Consider the following 22,020-nt stretch of genomic DNA (forward strand, 5'->3'; position numbering starts at 1 on the left):
ACACAGCAGTCATACTGATGTTCCTAAATCTGAACCGCTGAAGACGCAGTGGCTGAGTTTGTTTTCGAAGGGAATATTCCCCACGATCAACAGCAATGCTTTCATGTTTGCGCGAATCATTTCACACACCAGACTGCTTTACAAACGAGGTCAATATAAAGCTGGTTTTGCTAAGCTGCTCCTGAAAAAAGGATCAGTACCAACTATTCATGTTCCTGCTGCACCTCCCAATGAAGTGAGTGATACGTTTTATTAATCTTTATATTAATCTTTGCAAATCGCTTGCTGCACGCTTCACGATGAATGTGGCTATTTTTACACTCAGGGTACATTACATGTTTTCATGTTTTCTATATACGACGTTCTCAATATAATTCATAATCCCACGTTTATAATGAACAACGCGTTATGGTTATTGTGTTAGTGTTACAAACAGTGTACGCACAGAACAGAGGGGCGGGGTGAGCAAAGCTCATTATCATTTAAAGACCCATGCACTTAAACGGCGTGCTGAAAACAGAGCTGTTTTTGACCAGGTAAAATTGGTGTTTTCTTTCAATACTAATGAGAATTTTTAATTAAAGTATATTACAAACTTTTAATTTAGACCCTAAAGAATCATATTTGCTTGTACAAAAATGGCATTATATGACCCCTTTAAATATATTCCCTTTTTCAATAGTACATTGCAAATATACTAAAAAATTTTTTTACTATCTTTAAATATATTAAAAATATATTAGCATCATGCTTTTACCTATTTTCACAATACAGCTTTTAACACACTTTAAAATAATTGTACTTCAGTATATTTTCTAAAAATATATTTCTTGAGCAGCAAATCAGCATATTAGAATGATTTCTGAAGGATCATGTGACTCTGAAGACTGAAGTAATGATGCTGAAAATTCAGCTTTTGCCAACAGACATCTTCCAAAAACCTCAAAGTCTTTTGCCGTTTTCTGCTAGTTCGTACAGCAATTATTCGTATTGCAGGTAAAAAGTGTACAAATTGTGCACTGCCCATCTGGAACACCAGCCAAATAACATTGATGAGAAACTAAGAAGAAGGTTTTGCATTGTATAATGGCATCAAACTGGAAAGGCAGCACTTGAATACATTTAGACTGGCTTTTTCCACCAAACATCATGAGGCGTTGAGGAGGAAATGTGTAATTGAAAACACATCAAGTTCTATATTTTTAATTCTTTCACGTTCTACCCACAAGTTCGCAGTCCAGTGGGGCTCTGCAGTTGATTTATGATTGTGTAATGCCAGGCTGGAGATCTCTCCCACTCTGTGCTGTGCCAAATGTCCTGATGAATGCTGGAGGAGAGAGATGACCTCCTCGTGGGATCCAGATAACAAGATTGATTTGGGTTTCTTGTCAGCAAGTCTTGTCTTGTATGTAATGATGTGAGCGCTCCATGCATTTATCAAAGCTCCACTTGTAGTCTTCCGTGTCTCCCATCTCGCTTAAATGCAGAACAGGGAGCACTTTAAGTAGTTTCCCATCTTTAGGGAAGAATGGAGCCTTCAGGCAGGTTTTGTACAAACAGATCCACAGTGCAAAATCAATAATTATTTTATAAATATCTCTGGTGCACAGGCGTCAGTCTCATATCACAGATGTTATGAGAAGCACACTTAGACAATTAACAGGCTTTTATTTGTGTGATGTACTTAATGTTCCAATCCATTGGAAATGAAGGAATGTTTTAAAATGATCCACCTATTTTATGTTTGTGCCATTATACAGTATAATGTGCATTGAATTATGAAAGGGACCCATCATTAGATGATAATGGTCATGTGTGAATTATTCATTTTTTTTATGGACTGGACTAACATTTAAGTTTTTTATTGCATGCATTTTACAGATAGTTTCTTTATTTAATTTAATCCTTGAGATGATGTTAATGTGACGCATGATGGATGGTTAAAGAATGATGAAGTGGCAGCAAAAGAGTTAGGTCTTTCTCTTTTTGTGGAAGTGAAATGTTTCCAAGAAGAACGTTTCACACACTCTGTGCGCCTCTCAACACCACCCACTTGTGAAATGCGGTTGCTGCTTCAATTTTCCAATTTTCCTCTCACAAAAAGCCAGGGCTTCTGAAAGGCACTGGAATATAAATATTTTAGGGTTGTAATTATTTGAGGGGGAAGCATTGATGTTTAAATATTAAAGGCTTCATCTCTCAGTATGCTGTGACAGTATTTAGATGGGCTCTCAAACTATCTTATTGCACAAAGTCTCATTCGTCTGTTACAGCATCAGATTATTGCTCAAGTATGAATGGGTAATTGTATTTTTTGCTGTTTTATTAGCATCTTTATTTCTGGTTTGATGCTGGATCTACATGCTTGACATTATTTACACTTCAATGGAAGGATTTTGCCTTTAGTTGATGAAAGTATAGTCATGTAATGTAGTTTTTTTTCCACTCATATTGATGGATTCAGCCAAGAAGATTGCGTTTAGAATTGTATATATCTTTTGTATTATCTTTCTGCCACTTCAGAATAAGTCATAGGAATTTCATTGTAGATGAAATTCCTGTTTACCAAAAAGTGCTGCTTGTGTGATATTGCAATATCGTTTTACGAACTCTGAATTTGCAAACGACTGGTTTTAATTTCCAAAGAGCAAAAACAGTGCTAAATATGATGTAAATGTTTCAGCAGTAAAGGGTACATAGCAAGGATGCTTTTTTACTTTTTTGTGTGTGTGTGTGTGTGTGTGTGTGTGTGTGTGTGTGTGTGTGTGTGTGTGTGTGTGTGTGTGTGTGTGTGTGTGTGTGTGTGTGTGTGTGTGTGTGTGTGTGTGTGTGTGTGTGTGTGTGTGTGTGTGTGTGTGTGTGTGTGTGTGTGTGTGTGTGTGTGTATGAGACAATACTATTACTAACTTATGAGAGTACTTATAATAATACACAAATTATATATATATATTATGTATGTATGTGTGTGTATATATATATACACACACTCACACGCACACACGCACACACGCACACACACACACACACACACACACACACACACACACACACACACACACACACACACACACTGCCAAAGGCTCGCAAGATGACCTGATGAAAGGAGGAAAAAACATTTCAATGCAGAGTATAAGAAGAACACTAGTTAAAGGGATAGTTCAGGATTTTAGACATGAATCTCTATAGCTTCCCCATAAGCAGTGTGGTGCATTGACCATGACTTACCCCCGACAGCGTCCTGTGAGCCGAGCTCCGGTCCAGTTTTGGTCAAGATGAAATTAGTCCGGCAAGTTTGCTGGGGTCACGGCAATAAAGCTTTTTTCTTCTCAAATCAATATGTGTTCAAAAGAGTGATATATTTGCAGCACAAAACCGCTGTCTATGGAGAGGTCAGACCTCGTAATGGCTTGGCACTATTTTCTTCCCCGTCATATCACTGCGCGCTGTCGTTACCTACAGCCAGCTGGGAGCCGCGCACGTGTCACTTTGTTTACAGCTCGTAAAGAGAACGATAACATGTCTGACTACAGCAGCGACGATGACAACATTGACTTCGACACACAGCCAAAAGGATATCTTTACGAACCTGAATACAGAGATGACGAGTTACGCCAGATGGAGTTAGAAAGGACAGAAAGAGAGGGGATGGACAGAGAAGTTGAACAAGTTGAAGCTGTAGCTATGTTAGCTCGTTCGTGTAGCTGTTCTGAGCACGTAAACACTGCTGTAAACACTGCCGAACAACTGAAAAAGTGGTGTGCGCCTGCGCAGCTCGCAGCTGGCTGTAGGTAGCGGCAGCGCGCAGTGATATGACAGGGGAGAAAATAGTGCCAAGCCATTACGAGGTCTGACCTCTCCATAGACAACGTTTTAGTGACGCAAATATATCACTCTTTTGAACACATATTGATTTGAGAAGAAAAAAGCTTTATTGCCGTGACCCCAGCAATCTTGCCGGACTAATTTCATCTTGACCAAAACTGGACCGGAGCTCGGCTCACAGGACGCTGTCGGGGGTAAGTCATGGTCAATGCACCACACTGCTTATGGGGAAGCTATAGAGATTCATGTCTAAAATCCTGAACTATCCCTTTAAGCATGGTCTTCATGTTGGGACATCTTGCCAACTGCCACTCTTGACCAAGAAGAACACAAAAGGCCGACTTGAATATGCTAAAATCTGTTTGGATAGACCTGTGGGGTTCTGGAAGAATGTTTTATGGATTGATGGGACCAAACTGCAATTTTTCAGCCCCATTATGGATCAGCAGTATGTCTGGTGCAAAAAGGCAAAGCTTATGTGCAGAAGAACACCATCTCTATGGTCAAACATGGAGGCGGTCCAGTCTGTAATGGGGGTGCTTTGCTATTGCAGAAAGTGGGAATCTTGTCTGTATGAAAGACATAATGAATTCTTTGAAGTATTAAGCCATTTTGGCAAAGATGGTGATGCCATTTGTGTAGAGACTGACGCTTGGTGATCAATGGACTTTCCTGCAGGACAGCCATCCCAAAGTATAAATCCAAATCTACTGAAGCTTTGTTCAGGGACCAGTCGTAGAATGTTCTTGAGTGGCCTGTACAGTCTTCAGATTTACATCTCATATTTGGTGGAATTTGGGGGGGGGGGGGAAATAATTTTGGACATTTATTTTAATTTTTCATCAACTTAACATTATCAGAATTATTCAAATGTGTATTAATATTCTTTCTATAATAGTTTACTGATGCCTTTGTTGTTCTCATAAAATGTTGTTCTTGACAGCAAAATGTCTTACAGATCAAGGGGGTTGAATAATGTTTTATTGCAGCTATATCTAATGTGGTTTTATAGTTTGTTTTGTTCTTATTTAGTTTTGTTTTATTGGAGTCAAAAAGATTAAGAACCACTGCTCTAACTTCCTTCACTTCAGCCTGTCTGTTTTTCCATAAGTGAACATGTCAGATCATGGCATCATGGGAAATGTAAAATTGACCTCCAGTGAGACATAACCTTTGAGTTTGCTCAGTCTGTTCATTCCTCAAGTACCTCAAATACCTCTGGTCACACATTGAGTCAAGGCCACTGAACTGCAAAGTGTAAGGAGGCTGGAATTGGATCACTGTTTGCTTTTCATATCACACTGAATATGCTTAAGGACAGAAGATGATGATGATGTTAGATAAACGCACTAACTCACCTCAGTACAAACTCTAGAGTACATGCCAGTGTGTACAAAATGCAGACACAGCCCATAAAATTTTGATGGAAACACAAGCTTTAATTGTGGCGGAATACAAGTTTACAAACACGTCTCATTACAAATCTGGTGAAATGCTGTAATCGTCAACTATGATCTGTGAACTCATGTTTTTGAAAATTCACACATAGCAATCATAACTCAAGTGAGCAAGCACCGATTTGCCTCAGATTTCAGGCTTTTGTCATCGATCTCTATTTAACTGTCGACATTACTCTTCTTGTTACGTATAAATGTCTTTATTAGTGCAAAAAGTTATTAGTTAAAAAATTAACTAATCAATCACACACTTTTCTGTGATTAATTGCACCTAACATTTAAAGGTTTTGATATTTTTATATTGTAATGCTTTCACATTCTATCCACAAAACAATGTAGAAACAACAGACAGTATATTTGAAATACTTGTTTAATGGCATATTTTTACTAAGCACTGAATGAAGCCCAGTATCACTGATATCAGTACTGATACTGATGTCTCTATTAAATTGATTTTTTTTTCTAAATTCTATCCATTAATTATAGATATTCAACATTGAAAGCTTTCATTTTTAGAATTTAATAGGCTTTAAAAAATATAACTTTTAAATTTGAGTGACTTTAAAACAATCTTCATATAAACCATGTAATAAATGTCAAATTTAGCTGTGCTTTTTATATATCAGGGCTCAATGCTAAGGTCTTTTTCTACTGGACCAGTCGGGCCGGTTCAAATTTTTATATAAGAGAAATGACCCCTTGATCTGAGTGCTCAGATAGCAGTGCTGGTCTCCAACAAAATGTGAAAGTTTTAAAAACCTTGAAGTGTCAACAAAGTATCTTTTGTGTTGAAATATTCTGGATCCTTTTTGGGAAGTCAGTCAGTGATCTATGTGGACCAAAGGAAAGTAAATGATCCAGCACCATGCATCAATTCACAGCAGTCAGCCGGCTGTGCGGTCTGCCAAGTTTTAACGCCAACTCTGCAACTCTGCCACTGTCCCTGAGCTCCGGTGAATTTGCATCGAATGACATTTTGCTGTAACGCTAACAAGAGAAGCCGGTGTTTTCAATCAATCAGCTTGTGAAAGGCTCTAGAAGTCAGCACATGTATTCTATTGAAAGTGCCTGAGATTATTGTGCTTACACAGCAAGTGTGATGCTGGTCACCAAGGTTACCGCTGAATTATATATGCATCTGTCTCAAGAACCCTGCGAGTTTAATAAGATATACAGCTTGTAATTTTGGAGCTTGCCTTTTGGGTTAAAAGTTTCCTTGCTCATTTAAACCAACTCATTTAATGATCTCATGTAAAGTAATTATAAAAAAAAAGCCTTTAATGGTCGATCTTTGGAGGCATTGTGGGTTTCCAGTGTTCGTGGGGTTTTATTTCTTTTTAGGCCTTTTTTTTTTTAGCAGAATGGGGAAGCAGAGGACAAAATCCTCAGCTCACCTGTCAGTCCTTAAAGCTAAATTCTCATCTAAATGCTGTTAGAACTCGACAGGTATTAAGCTGGATTTCAATCAGGGCTCTGAATCGGTTCAAGGAACAAAAACTGGAAAGGAGCGAAATTTTAACAGGAACATGAAAATGGAAACGAAATCAAGTTTTAACGTTCTGAACAGAAACGCTTATATGAAATCACCCTTAACCGGTTAATAATATTATTTTATCGCTCTGTTTAAGATTTTAATTTGGCAGTCAACCAGTCATGAATTCAGATATTACGGCCTATGCAAATGTGTCGTTGACTCATCCAAAATGAGTGAAATGCCCACGTTCAGCTGGCAAGTCATGCTATGCAAGTCGCAAGGCAATGTGTTCGCATTAGCTGTGGATCGCAGGAGTTTATCCGAGGATATGATCCCATGACAGGTCCTATTCAGCTCATTTTGAAACCAGCAAAAACTGCAGGTTAGTGTAGATCCGCTACTGTTCAGGGGGAAAAACAACACCTTGATTAAAAAGATGAAACACCTTGTTGTCAAAGTTAGTATTGTGGCTTTATGTATGGTCAGACACTTGCGTCTATCGTTATATTAATAACATTATTCCAAAATCAAGCTCAAATGGAGTTACAAGGTTTTTCAACCGCAAATGTTTTGGGATTGAATGTTAGAAAGCAAAAATGTCAACAAAATCAAATCATAAACAAATCATATTACATTTAGTATTGTTGTACCGGTTGCATTATATTTTATTTTAAAAATGTAATAAAATTGATCACTGTTTCAGAACGGAAAGATAGAAAGATTCAACCATTATTTATCATTATTATAATTGAATTGAAAAGTCACAGAATTAAGGTGCGATCACACTAGTTGAAAGGTTCATTGTCTGTTGTCAATATATATGAAGCTCAGCTCACACAGAAGGCGCTTTCAATCCATGCGGCAATTGAACCCATTGAATAATCTGCGGTGGGAATTTTTTCAACTTCACGTGAAAATTCCTGATTGGTTGTAGTAGATTCCTATTGAAATTACTGGAATTCCTTTTTCTTTTTCTTTTTTTTGCATCAAGAAGACCCAGCAGGCTCGAAACGTTGCCTTTATATTAAACATGGGAGTTTAAAGCAGTGTTGCGGACATTACATTTTTTTCAATTACTGGAATTCACCCATGAAAATTTTGCTAGATAATGGTAAATGAGACTGTACCTAAAGAGTGCAGGGACTAAAACAAATTCTGCATTTTCTCAAATGCATTTTAAAGTACTAGACAGCTACAGCATTATATTTCAATATAAGTTACATTTAAGTAACAATGCTTAATTTTTTTAAGATATATTATATTATATTATATTATATTATATTATATTATATTATATTATATTATATTATATTATATTATATTATATTATATTATATTATATTATATTATATTATATTATATTATATAAGCTGCCTCGTGTTAGACATGCATCCTTCATCTCTGTATCTTTGCTGATCAGGTTCCCCTCAGTGGTTCTAGTTAATCTTGTCAGCTTGGGTATTGCTGATTGCTTATCAAGATGCGGATGTCTCCACCAACAAAGGGGAGAGGACTTTTGCAGCCTCGCTCCAGACTATGCTAATCCAACACTCAATTTGGCCTATCTGGAGATTTATGAAAGCAACAGTGGGCTTTTTGATTTATGGCTTTACACTGATCCATCTTCAGGAACATGCGGAAAGGTCTGCTCAATATTTTATCATCGATTCCAAACATTTAAAGCTCATAGCGTGGTTGTTCAGGATTTAAGCAGCTTGCACAGAGTAGCCTGCCCGTTCACATAAATGTTATTGTTGCAGGTTTATGGGTTTTAAGAGGTTTGTCTTCTCCAAGGTCTTTGACTCTTTCAGCTGTGCCACATAAAGACGTTTAGGACATGAAAATTAAGCCATTCTCTCATGTGATGAACCATGTGATTCTTTCATAAGGTTTGCTCTGAGTTTCTACTCTCAGTAATGTATTTTTGTAAGCTGCTTATAAAATTGTATGAAATGGCAGTCGTCCAATTTCTCCCCTTTAAACCCAGAGTTTAATATGAGAACAAAATCAAATGCAAGTTGTGTATATATATTAGGGATGTAAAGATTCTCTGTAAAAAAAAAAAACTCAAATCTGAAGGTGCATCTACAGTAATATGGTTTGTTGAAAAACAAAAACAACACGTAAGACAGACAGAGTTCCTCTAATGCAGTGGTTCTCAACCTTTTTTTCCCACTGGTCCAAGTGCAAGTCTCCCCATATCATTTACATATGACGTCACCAATGCAAACTAATCAGATTTAATGTTATGATATTAGCAGATAATAATAATTTTATTATTAGACAGAAGAGGCAGTGTTTTCTAGTGGCACATACAGTATTTTATTTTTGTCACACTCTGCAAAATCAACAAACACAACAAGAAATTCGTTTTTGTTTCACAGTGTGTTTAAATGACGGTGGAAGTGTGACTTCATATCAAAGTGAATATGAAACTGTCTTGTTCAATAAACTCACCTGATATACATTAGGTCACAGAAAATGAGAACAATGTATTCCACCAAATATAAACTAAAGAATTCAGTAATCAGTTAATTCGCAATGAACATACACAAACCGTACTTTAATTAGCTATTTAACGCTGTATGACTCTTTATCATCATAATACTCACCAAACAATAACAGAATGTTATAGGACAAAAACGATGCCTTAAGCAAATGTTACTCAACTCTTTTTAAAAACAACATTGAGCGCATTGTAATTACTATCTCTGATGATATCAAGCATTCTGTCACGTCGCAATCCCTCGCACAGAATCCGCTAGCGCGGACGAGTTGGCCGCATTCCAGCCGCACGTGCGCCGATGCTGTTATTTTTATCGATTTAAAATGGAAGTGTATTAAACAAACGCATCGAATTGACATGCTTTTTTGACATTGTATGTTTTGCATAGGCCAAGTACTTTACTACAGAGCACACAGACTGCCCATCTCGCTCATTGACAGACACCGATTCTTACTCTCCTACCTTCGCTTCTAGTGCTACGACTCTTCTTGTTTGCATATGTTCCTTCTTTGGTATGTTCCTCATTTCGTTTTTCTCCTCTAACACCACATTTGTCCATATTGATCCATATATTTAAGAAAAAAATAATCGCTACTGATACTGAGGATACTATTATTCTGCCAATGTTACCTGGTTTGCGCCAACAATATATTAATAACTGATTTTGTTGATCAGAGTATGCTTTTTCTTGTGAGCTTTTTTTTTCTAAGCATTTTTTTGCATGGTAAAATAAAACCTGTTGCTGTAGGTTTTGTTGCAATACACATCTCTCCCCTCTTTCATTTGTCCACTTATTCAGTATGTTTAAGCCTGGGACAATCCCATCAGTAATCTTTACATCGACAAAACTTGCTCAGTATATCAGTATGCGATGTACACGCTGCTAATCTTGTTAAATTGGCCTCATGAGCTCATGATGCTGTGCAGTGACTGTACCTTCCCTCCACTATAGATCTCCAGACTCCTTACACATAGAGAAGCTGTTGGCGCTTTTGCTAACAAGCAAAATCCAGTTACTAGCCACTCCTCAGAGAGCCCAACAAGCCTTCGTAGGAACTCAATGATGCCAATTAACCGTATCGTCTTCTCGCCACTTTGCGTAGCCTCTAACAGTGTGCACAAGTGCGATCCAGGAGATAAAGTCCCTGCATAGCATGCCTCTCAATTATGTCTTGTATGTTTCATCACAGTTGAATCACCATCTGGACCAGTCCGTTCATTAGCTTTTCCTGTCTGGACAATTTCACATTTTCCTTTGCCAGCTCATGTGTCAGTACAACATGTTCAGAGAGGAGGCTTGTTTAAATAACTCTATATTTTTATTCGTGAAAGTCAATTCATTTTGCGGTTGTGATACCAATTTTGATTTAACAATACTTATTTGAGATGCTTTACCGATTTCGATATAATTAGTTTTTGCTGATATTTAATCATATTAGTTCATTCTAATGCTAGTTCGTTGTTAAACTAATATTGATGTTCATTTGATAAAGTTGCGGTTAGTTAGGTTTTGTTTTTATTTTAAGTCGTGATAACAAGAAAACCACTTTTGTTATCTCGAGATCACGAGAAAACAAGAAAATATAATCCATGGCCTCTTAGGGCTTCCGTACTTCTTTTCTCAGAATTGCAAGTTTATATCTCACCATTCTGACTTTATAATCTGCAATTGTGTGCCAGACTCAGAAAAGTGCAATTCTGAGAAAAAAAAGTCAGAATTCAATTGTGACTTTATATAATGCAACTTTATAACTCGTGATTGCTAGTTTATATCACACAATTCTGTGAAAAAGTCGCAATTACCTTTTTAATTTTTTTTTATTCCATAGTGGAAACCAGCTTCTATACTGAAGTGACACCATCTCAAGTAAATTAAAATTAAAATTGCATATCAAGCTTAAAGCTTCAAGTTGGCATGTTTGATACGTTTTTTCAGCAGCCTGTCAGATGGTGATGTTGTATCCAAACATAAATGGAAAGTTACAGATATGCTGTTCCTGTATGAAATGACACACTGTACTGTATTTTCTCAGCTGGAGTTTGTTGTAAGGATGTCCTTGTATTGCTTGGTTTGACCTGATGGGGGAGTTGTCTTTCCAGTTGTCCCTTATTTGTCTCAGCAAGCATATTTTGCGACATCTGTTCCCTAGTAATGTGTCTCAAGCAACCAACATGGTAATCTGTTAAAAAGGAAGTCTCACCATACTTTCCACAGTGTTTAATTTGTACACATTGTGTTTCTGAATTGCTAGACTCAAGTAACAGAAAATTAACAATTTAGGTTCTCATTTTAGGACTGACATGAATTTTTTTCTTTGAGATGATGTCCTGATTTCCTTGTAATGGTTATTAAGAATTCCATTCGAAGAAGATGGAGATGCTACAATTATCTCTCTGTGGAGGAATGTCTGCACTTTTTTTTTCTTTTGTCATAGAATAATATCTTTATCCAGTATAGCAACACCATAACAAATGGCGTGTTTAATCCAGACAGAAAGATGTTTAGTCTGTTTCCTTTTAGTCCCGAGAATATTCATAAACCACATGTTAGTCATCTCCGTTCATTATGTCCTCATTATTCATGTAATTGTGTATATGGAATTGTCTTGCATATCTATTATAGTTTTTTCCCATAATAAAATAAAGCTAAATTTCATATTTATTCATTTACACATTTTGTGTACATATTCTGTGTGGAAAAGTATTTAGTAAATTATCAGAATTTCTTCCAGTCCACTGTCAAAAAGAATGTAAAAAAAAAAAAAAGTTAAGTGACCGAGTTTAATAAAGTGGATGGGTAATTGTGTTAAATAGTCATGATCTCAGATTTAATCAAAGTAATCGTGCCGTAATCAAGCAGCCCTACTATTGGTCATGCATATCATTGACTTACAGGTGGCTTTCAATCTTTCAAACACTCATGTGTATGTGGTCTTTCTTTCTCTAATGCAGCTGTGTGTGTGAATGGTCAAATGTACCTTTGGTGAAATATTAATGTAAACAGTCTTATGTGAAAGTAAACTGGGTGGACAAAAACAGTTCAAAATATCATATCTGTTCAAACCTTACATTGTGAATACAACTGAACAGCCTGCTTTTAAGACTTGCTAACAGACCTGTTAATTAATTTTTCTTATGTTTTTGTTCTTTATTGCTGATTGTCTACCTTAATAATTACTGTAACAAATGAATGCTATAGCATTTAATGGGGAACTTCTTAAAGGATACACGCCAGTGTTACTTGCATTTGTTAATATTTAAATAAATATTTGACTTTATATACAGGAATGAGTTCAGTACCATATTTGATTTTGCTGTGGTTGGTATTACAATTTTTGTTTCACGATCTTGATAGTAATTACGATAAACTACTGCAGTGTATTCCACAGTGCCATATGTTCAGGAATACGATTTAAAGAGAAGATGTATAGTTTATATGAACTTTAGGATACAGTATTGGTTGCACACTGCATGTATATTAGCAGTAAGTAAAAGTTTTAATATGCTTGGCTCTCTTTGCGCATGGCATTGCTTTTCATTGCAGTAGTAAAGTGATGGGTATGACCTTGTGAAAATCACATCAGGCTCCAATCTAGCGTTCTATCAGCGTCTTATATACCTGACAAGCTCAACTGAAAGTGATTGTCATGCTCAGGAATGGACAGAAGGGATCTGGCTCAGGGCCACCGCCACCATGTTTCTCATCTCTCTATTGGCTCTCTGCAGCGCTGTACACTGACCCTCAGCACGGCGGCCCTCTACGCCACTTTCCTGCTTCTGACTTCTATTTCCTGCCAATTATCTGGATCACCAACATGGCTGTTGTGGCGTAATGACTGTGCCTCGTTCTCTCTGCCGTTAGTGAGCTGTCGTGGCCGATGTGTGTTTCTGTAATGGCTTCTCATGGCCATGGAGGACAGAGATGAGACATTACTGGGAGTGTCTCATTAAATGAGCATGAAATTGAAAGCTGCTTCCCATCTGACAAAGAGTTTGCACTGAGCTTTTATCTCCAATGATATGTGGTTTGGATTTTACTTGATAATACAAAAGCACAAAATGATTGTTTTATAGAGTTTGTATGTTCAGTCGATTTGATTTTCAGAAGTGTCAGAATTGCCCAGAAAAGGCAAAAAATAAATAAATAAATAACGGAGTACTTTCCTGGCTGATATTTGTCAAATTCTGGCTTTTGGAATAATATTAAGTCACCCATTACTGATAAGGATTTTTTTTTTACTGGTCCTGCCAACATTTGCAGTGTCCCCACTAGAGATAAAACGTTATGAACATTTCATATCACCATTATATTGACTAAAATGATCACGGATATCAATATCATGGTATTGTTAAAATGTGCTGGAAATGTTCAAAAAGTACTGATACACTCACTGAAATCATTTCACCAAGTTTTATGTCGCAAATCAACAAACAACAATAAATACAATTAGCAGCACTATGGATTTTTTGTTTGCATAAACATTAAAATAACATTAACAACAATGGACGAATTTTAAACAAACAAATTTATTGGATGGTAGACTTGCAGCAACATGTTAGGGTACTACATGCTCTTAAAGCTTTGACAAAAAAAAGTTTTTAAAATGATAAACCTCACATTTAATTTTTAATTTTTTTAAATAAATAGAATCACTTAAAATGATAGGCATTTTATCTGCTCCATAAACAATTGTACATAGGCTACCATTTTATCCGAAATGTTGAGATTTGTAGAATTTCATATACTGTTTAGAATTTACTAAAAATATTTGGTCTGATTTTCACATTGGTCTGAACAAAAATGGCAGACAAGTTGAATGAAAATGTAAATCCACTCTCTGACAGTAGGTGGCACTTATGGAACTGCAGAAGTAGAGCTGTTTCCCTGGTAACCTCTGGGAACAAAGCATGGCTTATAAACACTACTCTATTAGGCAATTAGGCATTACACTGAGAGAATGAAAAGTGAAGTGACGTGAAGGCCAAGGATGACAGCCCATACTCGGAGTTTGTCCTCTGCATTTAACCCATCCAAGTTAGAGCAAGTAAGTTAGTATCGAGTAGTGAACACACACACTGCAAACCGTGGACACACACTCGGAGCAATTGGGAGTTAGGCGCCTTGCTCAAGGGCAACTCAGTCGTGTTAAACCAAGTAAATGGAAAAATTGTGGTTTTGCATTACCAGTAACACTCAAAAAAAAAAAAAAAAAAAAAAAAAAACCATAATTAAAAATGGTCAAGCTACTTTTATTGGCCTACTTGAGAAGGATTACCCACATGACCGTTCTGAAAACCCTGGCACAAGTCTTGGCACTCTTTTTTTGAGCTTTTTTTTCCGTCTTCTTTTTTTTCTACACTGCTGAACTTTCATCCTTTTTATTCCTCTAGCCTAAATCCATGAATGTCGTCATTTGATACATTTGTTTTAATGAAACAGTGTTGTGGAGTTGGATGGTGGATGATTTAGTTTTAAAGGTTGTGTGTCTGTGGTCATTGGACTGGAACATTTGCTGCCTACGCTGCAGTTTCACTGCAGTCTCGATAGCTTGATCATCCTCAGACCTCCACGTCTCTTCATCATTGTCTCCGTTTTGCTTCAGTTAACCGATATCCTGCCACTTTAGCGGCGAAGTTGATTTATGATCTTGTGGTAGACAGTTTTAAAAACATTATTTACTGAAAAAAAAAAAAAAACCTGAGATTTGTTTTGACACAATTTCAACAACTTAAGACTTTTTCACTTTTTTCTTTTGTGTTCATTTGGTTTGGAAGTAATTATTATTATTTTGTATCTTTTGGGCATCTAAAAGTCTTTCTGGCCATTGGGTACTTTTAATTACCCTAGGAATATTATGTGTTATGCTGTTTGGATAAATTCATAGTTCATGCTCCAGTTATTGACTTTTTTTTATTTACTTTACTGCATTGCTGTAAAATTACTTTAAACTCTGACCCTTAATTTATTTTTAATTATATATTTTTTCTTGTAGATGACTGCACGGTCCTTGCCAGCGGTACAATCTGATGAACGACTCCAGCCTCTTTTGAGCCACCTCAGGTAATTGACGTCATTAGAAAATGAATCACTTCTTACATAAAACTATATTCTTTATGGCATTGTGATTAATACAGCTGCTACAATTTAAGGCAGTAACTTTGCACACATCCACATGGGGCTTTCCTTTTTTGTTTCTTTGAAAAATAATTTCATTGAAAACATTCACACAGTTGTTTTTCAATTTCCTTGGCCTACTGAGGACAGATCAAACGGCCCACTCAAGGCCAGCCGGCACCCAAAGTGACTCCAACTGATTTTCTTTATCTCTTGCTCGTTTCTATTCAGTCTATTTCATTAATGGTCTTGGTACAGCCCCATTATGATGCACCAAGTGTTTTCCTCAAGTGAACCTGGGCTTGCATTTTGGCTGCAGCCAAGCGGGGATACCAATGTAGATAAATACTGGGCCTCTCCGTCATTGGCCACGTCGCCTGCACGGGCAAACGTGTCCCTCCACTTGCTCGCATGAAAGGAAACAATGGCAGCATTCCCAGCAGTCAATTCATTTGCTTTTTGATGGACTCTGAATGAGAGCATTTAATTGGATGTGTCTTTAGAGGCGACAGTTGTGGCTGCGGAGGATTGGCTAGTTGACTCTTTTACTTTTTGTCAGCACTGGGCAGGCCAGATAAGAGGGTGTGAAGGGCTGGCATGGAGCTGAACAGTGAAGGAATGTGCAAAGAGCAGGACCTGGAAATGCTTAATTATTCGTACCATCACACACAGCCTCAGTGGATGAGGCATTGTTTGGTAGGACCAGTTTTTGGTTCCTTGCCACTGTCCCCTTTCGCTTTTGGCTTGCTTAGATGGGGACACTTAATATTCAACAATATTATTGATCTGCCTGCATTGACACCATTATATGAGAACTGAACTGAGCTGGATGACATCACTGTTTTCTCCAGTGTATATTCATCACTGTGTATATATATATATATATGAACTAAATAACTTTTTACAACAAAAATGAACCATCACTGAACTTATTTAAGCTGGTCTATGATGCTATTTTCTTTTAGATCTGCTGTACATCAGAAACAAACTTTTAACTAACTTATAACTATTTTTGTCCCCAGTATTAAGATAAATACTACTGTTCATAAGTGGTGTTAAGATTGGTGGTAAGATTTTTTTTTTTAAGTCTCTCGCTTACCAAAGCTGCCTTTATGTCGTCCAAATACAGTAAAACAGTAATACTGTGAAATATTGTTGCAATTTTGTCAACACTACATTTGGTTTTAAATAGAGGATCTTAAATGTGTTGGGAATACAAATGTCTAGTAATTTTTCTCCTGTATTATGAAAGTGAGATGAGGGCGTCTAAAAAAAATGCATCAAATTATATGAAATTTGATTCATATGTTCCTTTAACAAAGTTGCCTCCAACTTAAGCCAGGGACTCTCTTAACCACTGTAAGGCCGATTATGAATGTAATTTGATACTTACGACTGATCATGCCCAAACACATCGAGTCAGATACAGTTGCGTTCAATCGGTTTAAAATCTGTTCAAGTCATTGAAAAAAGTCTGTAAGTGTGTTCTGTTCAGTCTTAGAATGTTTCAGCAAGTCGTTACATGTGTCCCCGGCATTAGATTCATCAATTTTATATCATTGTTCAGCAGGCGTCAGGTCTGCATCTTGCAGAATCTGTATTGTTTCAAGGTACAGTATGTCTTTTGCAGTGCAGTGCAGTGTTTTATGCTCCTTCACCAGAAAACAGGAATCCATTTGAATAATGTGCGTGTAGTTTTCTAATCTGACCTTGTGATTTCCACTGTGATTGGCTCTCATCATTTGTTTCCTTGTTCTTTGTTGTAGCCATGCCTATGTGGGTCAGGACTATAGCATTCAGAAGAACATTGGGAAAATTTCTCTGGAGCAGATTGATTCAGTAAGTACTTAAGTTATTGACAAAGTTGCATTATTTCTCTAAATGTATTTATCTATCTGTATATATGCATGTATATGTAAGCAAAGCAATATTTAGCAAAATTGTGATGCATAAAATGTATTTGGTCTCAGTAGCCTGTACCACTGTTTGCTTTATATTTGGCACTTGAGACTTGTGCTCAAGTTAAAGTTTTCCTTTTTCGGAATTCTCAAGTTACTAGGACATTGAGCATGTCCTACTTTAGTGGTTGGAGTGCATGTGCACAGATGTTTCTAAGGAAGAGAGCTGTCTGTGGAAAGATCTGCTCTGTGTGTGTGTGTGTTTCTGTATTGTTGATGTCATCTCAGGGCCAGTTGCTGTTCCAATTAAGTGGCTCATCAGCACATGCAAATTTTGTCCTTCATTTTTTGCTTTTACGTGAACATTATCGGATGCATTGAAATCTTTTGTAATCAAAGCCTTTGCATTAAATCAAAGGCGTTTTTAATCAGTGCCTCTGTTTTGAATACTCATATCAGTATTTTACCACATCCTAACCAGGTTCGATAAAGCTATTCCATGTAAATGTGAGTTTTTGTCCTAATCATTTGTGACACATAATAGTACATTTACGATTTCTTTTGATTGACTGTGATTGTGTCATGGTCGTTTTGTGTTCACAGTGGACCTGTGATCTCTGTGTTTGTTGTATTTTAGGTGATTGATTGCTGTCTGCACATTAAAATTGGCTAATTTATAAAACGAGCCATTTGCAATTACCACTCTTCTTTTCTTCACTTCCACCAGCTCTCGGGCAAGTCCTTTCCTCTGTGTATGAGGCATCTCCACAAGGCACTGAGAGAAAACCACCACCTGCGGCATGGTGGGCGCATGCAGTACGGCCTCTTCCTCAAGGGCATTGGTCTTACTCTAGAACAGGCCTTGCAGTTCTGGAGGTCAGAGTTTGTCAAAGGGAAAGTCGATGCAGACAAGGTAACTCTTCAACTTCAGCTCGTACTTCTTCACATTGTCCTGGTTTTCCACAGGCTTTCGTCCCCTGACAGTTACTTTAGTTGAATATTTTTTTGTTTGTTGCAATTCTTCGGTATTGCACTTTTGATTCTGCTGATATCATTCTCTTCTTCATCCCTCAATAACTCTTAAGAGGGTCACTCAAATGAACGAGAGAAGATATTAGAAGGCCAAGTTATTCAGCTCCCCTATTCTGATGCTGGAGATAATTTGCCACCCTTCCGTCGTGTCTTTAATTACAATTCTAGAGGAACATGCCAGATCGTATTTTTTGCGCATGGTACATTAAACAAGAAAATTACACTCCCAATCTTAAACCGATGTTTCCCTCCTCCCTGTGCTCTGAAAATGAATGCTTATTCCCAACTGATGCTCAATCAAGGAGAAACAAATGAATTTCATGTCCTTACCTGAGAATGGCTGCCCTTTCGGGCAAGGTTTTGATGCAAGCATTAGTCTCATGAGAGCTCACTCAGTACCGGAACTCAAGTTCCAAAACTCAATTTGGAACTTGAGTGCTGTTTTCTGTGGGCATGCATAGAGCAGCACAGTCAGAACACAGAATTCCGTTCTCTTCCATATCTATTGTGCTTGAACGGACACATACATGCACAAGTATGTCAAAATGCCTGTCTTGGTGAGTATCCTCATAAACATTCGCTTATGGCTTACGTGAATGTAAACAATTGAGAAAGAAAACAGATGTGTGTCATTATATTGGATCTGTGCATTTTGTCTTAAAGTGACAGTAGCCTAATATTCCTGCTGCTGTCTGTCATTAATGTTAATCATACAACAAAATACAAAGAGAAAATTCTTTTTGTAACTTTAACAAAGATTAATTATATTTAATGTATACAGTGAAGACTGCTGTGTTAATATACATTATTCAATTTCTGTACCTGAATACTGTTAAACGTACCTGAAAAAAAATAAAGCACTGTTTATGTTATTTGTGTCTTTGTTCTATTGTATTTATCTTTACTTTATCTTCACTTTAAGAGTTTATAATATGCACGGATTCAAAATACTCTTACACAACATGCGTTACCTTTCTGAACTATCTACGTTCCAGAACTGACTGTGTTTAACTGAATACTCACCAAGACGGTCATTTTGACATAATTTTGTGTGTATTTGACCGTTTAAGCGTAGTAATCCACTCATTTTGGCACTTGCGATTTGTTTAAGAGGCAGTCTAATGTGGGTATGCACCGCTTATATAGATCAGTGGTGCGCATGCTTTTTGTGTGAGCGCGAAACCTGTGAGAATTAGTAAAATTGTGCGCAATACAAGAACTATTTAACCAGAGCAAATGAGAAAAGTGTGTGTTATTTCGCAGTCAGAGAGAAAAGAGCGAGAATGCGCTGCTGACGTTATTGCCTGCAGCCCTGCACCTCTGGCCAGAGGTGTAAAGTCCAGGGGTCAGAAAGTAAAAGTCCTGCCACATGTTTATTCCACCCATGAACTCAGCCAGCTGATTTCACTAATTAGTTCTATCTCCTGGCTGAAAAACTGTGCTAATTAGCAAATCCAGGTGATTGGAACAAAATACTGAGGAGGACTTTTGCTTTCTGAACCTGGACTTTACACCTCTGCCTCTGGCAACAAAACAGGGAGACTCCGTCCGGTCACCAGTCTGGGGCGTTCATGCAGAAAAACATCCGATTCCGGTCCCTGGCATATCTGTCATATAAAGCGGCCAAATGTGTCTTGTTAGAAGACTTGGATTAAACCTGTTCACTCCACGTAACACTTAAGGTGAAGTTTTTTAAGCCTTATGGTATTCTTAGGAAAATGACAGTTAAGGGGCTTCATAAGAGATTACTTGAGTGAAAAATAGACATAGGTTTATTTTTAAACCTATAAAAATAGAAGGGTTTATGTAGTTTTTCCTAACCTAAAGAAACCAAGTAACACTTAAGGGTTATTTTCTGCAACACTCTTAAGTTTATGGGAAACCTAAGGGCGATATTTAGGGAAAATTACAAAAAACTGCTTTGGACCAACTTGGTCTTCATTGGTCCTTGTTCTGTATGGACAAAAGGTGTTCAGTTTATTTGTGCAGGTCTTAAAAGGTCTGTAAATTTGCTTTGATTGTTTGTGAACATTTTAATATTATGGTTCATCTGGTTTCTTATTTATTCTCATCTGAGAACAAGGAATATCTTACTGTTCCTGTTATCGAGCTGATGAAATGCTTACCATTGAGAATTTGTGCCTAAAGGTTTTCCTTCATTTTTCCTTCCTTTGATTTTTGTTCTGAATGTAGTTCAGTTTTACAGATTATGCTATACATCATCTATACTTTAATATTAGCACTTAATATTCAGTAAATGTTTGGACTAAGGCAACATGATTAAATTTTACCACTACAATGAGTGCTAACAAATACCCTGAAACGGTTTTTGCCGTGTTCTGATAAATGCATTATTCATTGGTAGATACACAGTGGGTGAAGTTTAGCCCAGCTTGTCTGTTGAACAATACAGTACTTGGAACAACATGATCGTTTTTGATTCTTTTGCAATTGAGGTGAATATCAGCTTCTGAAGTAATCTAAAACGATAAAGCCACACAATGGATCTGTCCATTTCTGCATTCAATTGGTCACAGATGAATGGTGGGCAATATTCTGTGACATCGTGTAGCAAAACGAGAGAAAATTTAGGTAATTTTCAATAGAAAGGTAGAATGGAGGAAATAAGAGATGTTGAAGTTTACTTTGAAAAGCAGTGAAAGAAGATCAAGAAGGACAGACAAAATGGGAAATGTATTACCAAACACCTCTGCAACGAAAAGTCCACAAATAACCACAAACAATAAAACCACATATAGCTGGACTTTCGTATTTTAGAGCGAAATTCTTAAATAGTAATTTTTTTTTTTCAACCAGTCATGTTGAATTTTGACGTTTATTGAAAATGTTGAATCTTTTCGAGTGTTCATACCAAAGGAAAACTTAAGAAAATAACTGAAATAAGTTTCTTCAAATGTTAACTCTATTGGCAAGATGTAATTGAGTGCAACAGTTCCCATCCACTTTTTCAGCAGCCTTGGTTCTGGAAATAATTTTCCCATAGAGATTTTAAACAATTCTTTGTTAAAGCCAGTGGTGTACAGGGGAAATGAAATGTTCTGAAATGAGAGGTGCCAAAATCCTCACTTGGTTGACATGTTTTCAAGTCATTTCAAATGTGAATGTGATGTGACGACAACTGGTGATATTTAAGTTGGTAAGATATTTAAGTAAATTTTAGTTAGTCTTTCCATTAATACCATTATTTGTTCAATTAGGTTGATTTGTAGATGAGGAACGCGCATGAAATCAAGGGGTGGTATTTCTTGTGTGAAAATGGCAATAGCCTAATCCTAGTCCAGTGGAGGCATTGCCTCCTCTCACTTGACTTTTCCCCATTATTTCTCAGCTATGAGAATTTGATTGTGAATTCAGCCCCATTCTATCAAACCTATGGATGGGGTCTGTTAAAACTCAGGGAAGGCAATAGACACCCTGCCTCCCGCTGTAACTTTAACTGCTTTGTGGCACTGTTGGACAAACGAAGGATTTATTTTTGTGGCACTGTTAAAAACGAAGGATTTATACATTTTTCAGGGGCATATTTCATAATATTTGTTATATTTTGTACTATGGATTATATTCTTATAAAATGTTTTGAGAAGGCACTGCCTCCCTTGCCTCCTTGGAGGAAACGGCACTGGTTAAAGCTTTATAAGCCATGAACCAAACCAGCCAGCTACAAGGCGGATCACAACATGTCTGATTTTCAAATA

General features: G+C 37.0%; 1 protein-coding gene across 2 annotated transcripts in view; it reads left to right on the forward strand.

Annotated features, from left to right (window-relative positions):
* Positions 1–22,020, forward strand: part of prim2 (DNA primase subunit 2) — a 66,129-nt gene that overhangs the window by 15,624 nt on the left and 28,485 nt on the right. For both annotated transcript variants that reach the window (XM_081350694.1, XM_081350693.1), the window contains exons 8-10: positions 15,253–15,320; positions 17,141–17,213; positions 18,000–18,185. In XM_081350694.1, coding sequence (XP_081206820.1) covers positions 15,253–15,320; positions 17,141–17,213; positions 18,000–18,185 — 327 coding nt within the window. The remainder of the gene's footprint in view (positions 1–15,252; positions 15,321–17,140; positions 17,214–17,999; positions 18,186–22,020) is intronic.

Source organism: Scardinius erythrophthalmus (assembly GCF_964197995.2).
Source record: "Scardinius erythrophthalmus genome assembly, chromosome: 21".
NCBI lineage: Eukaryota > Metazoa > Chordata > Actinopteri > Cypriniformes > Leuciscidae > Scardinius > Scardinius erythrophthalmus.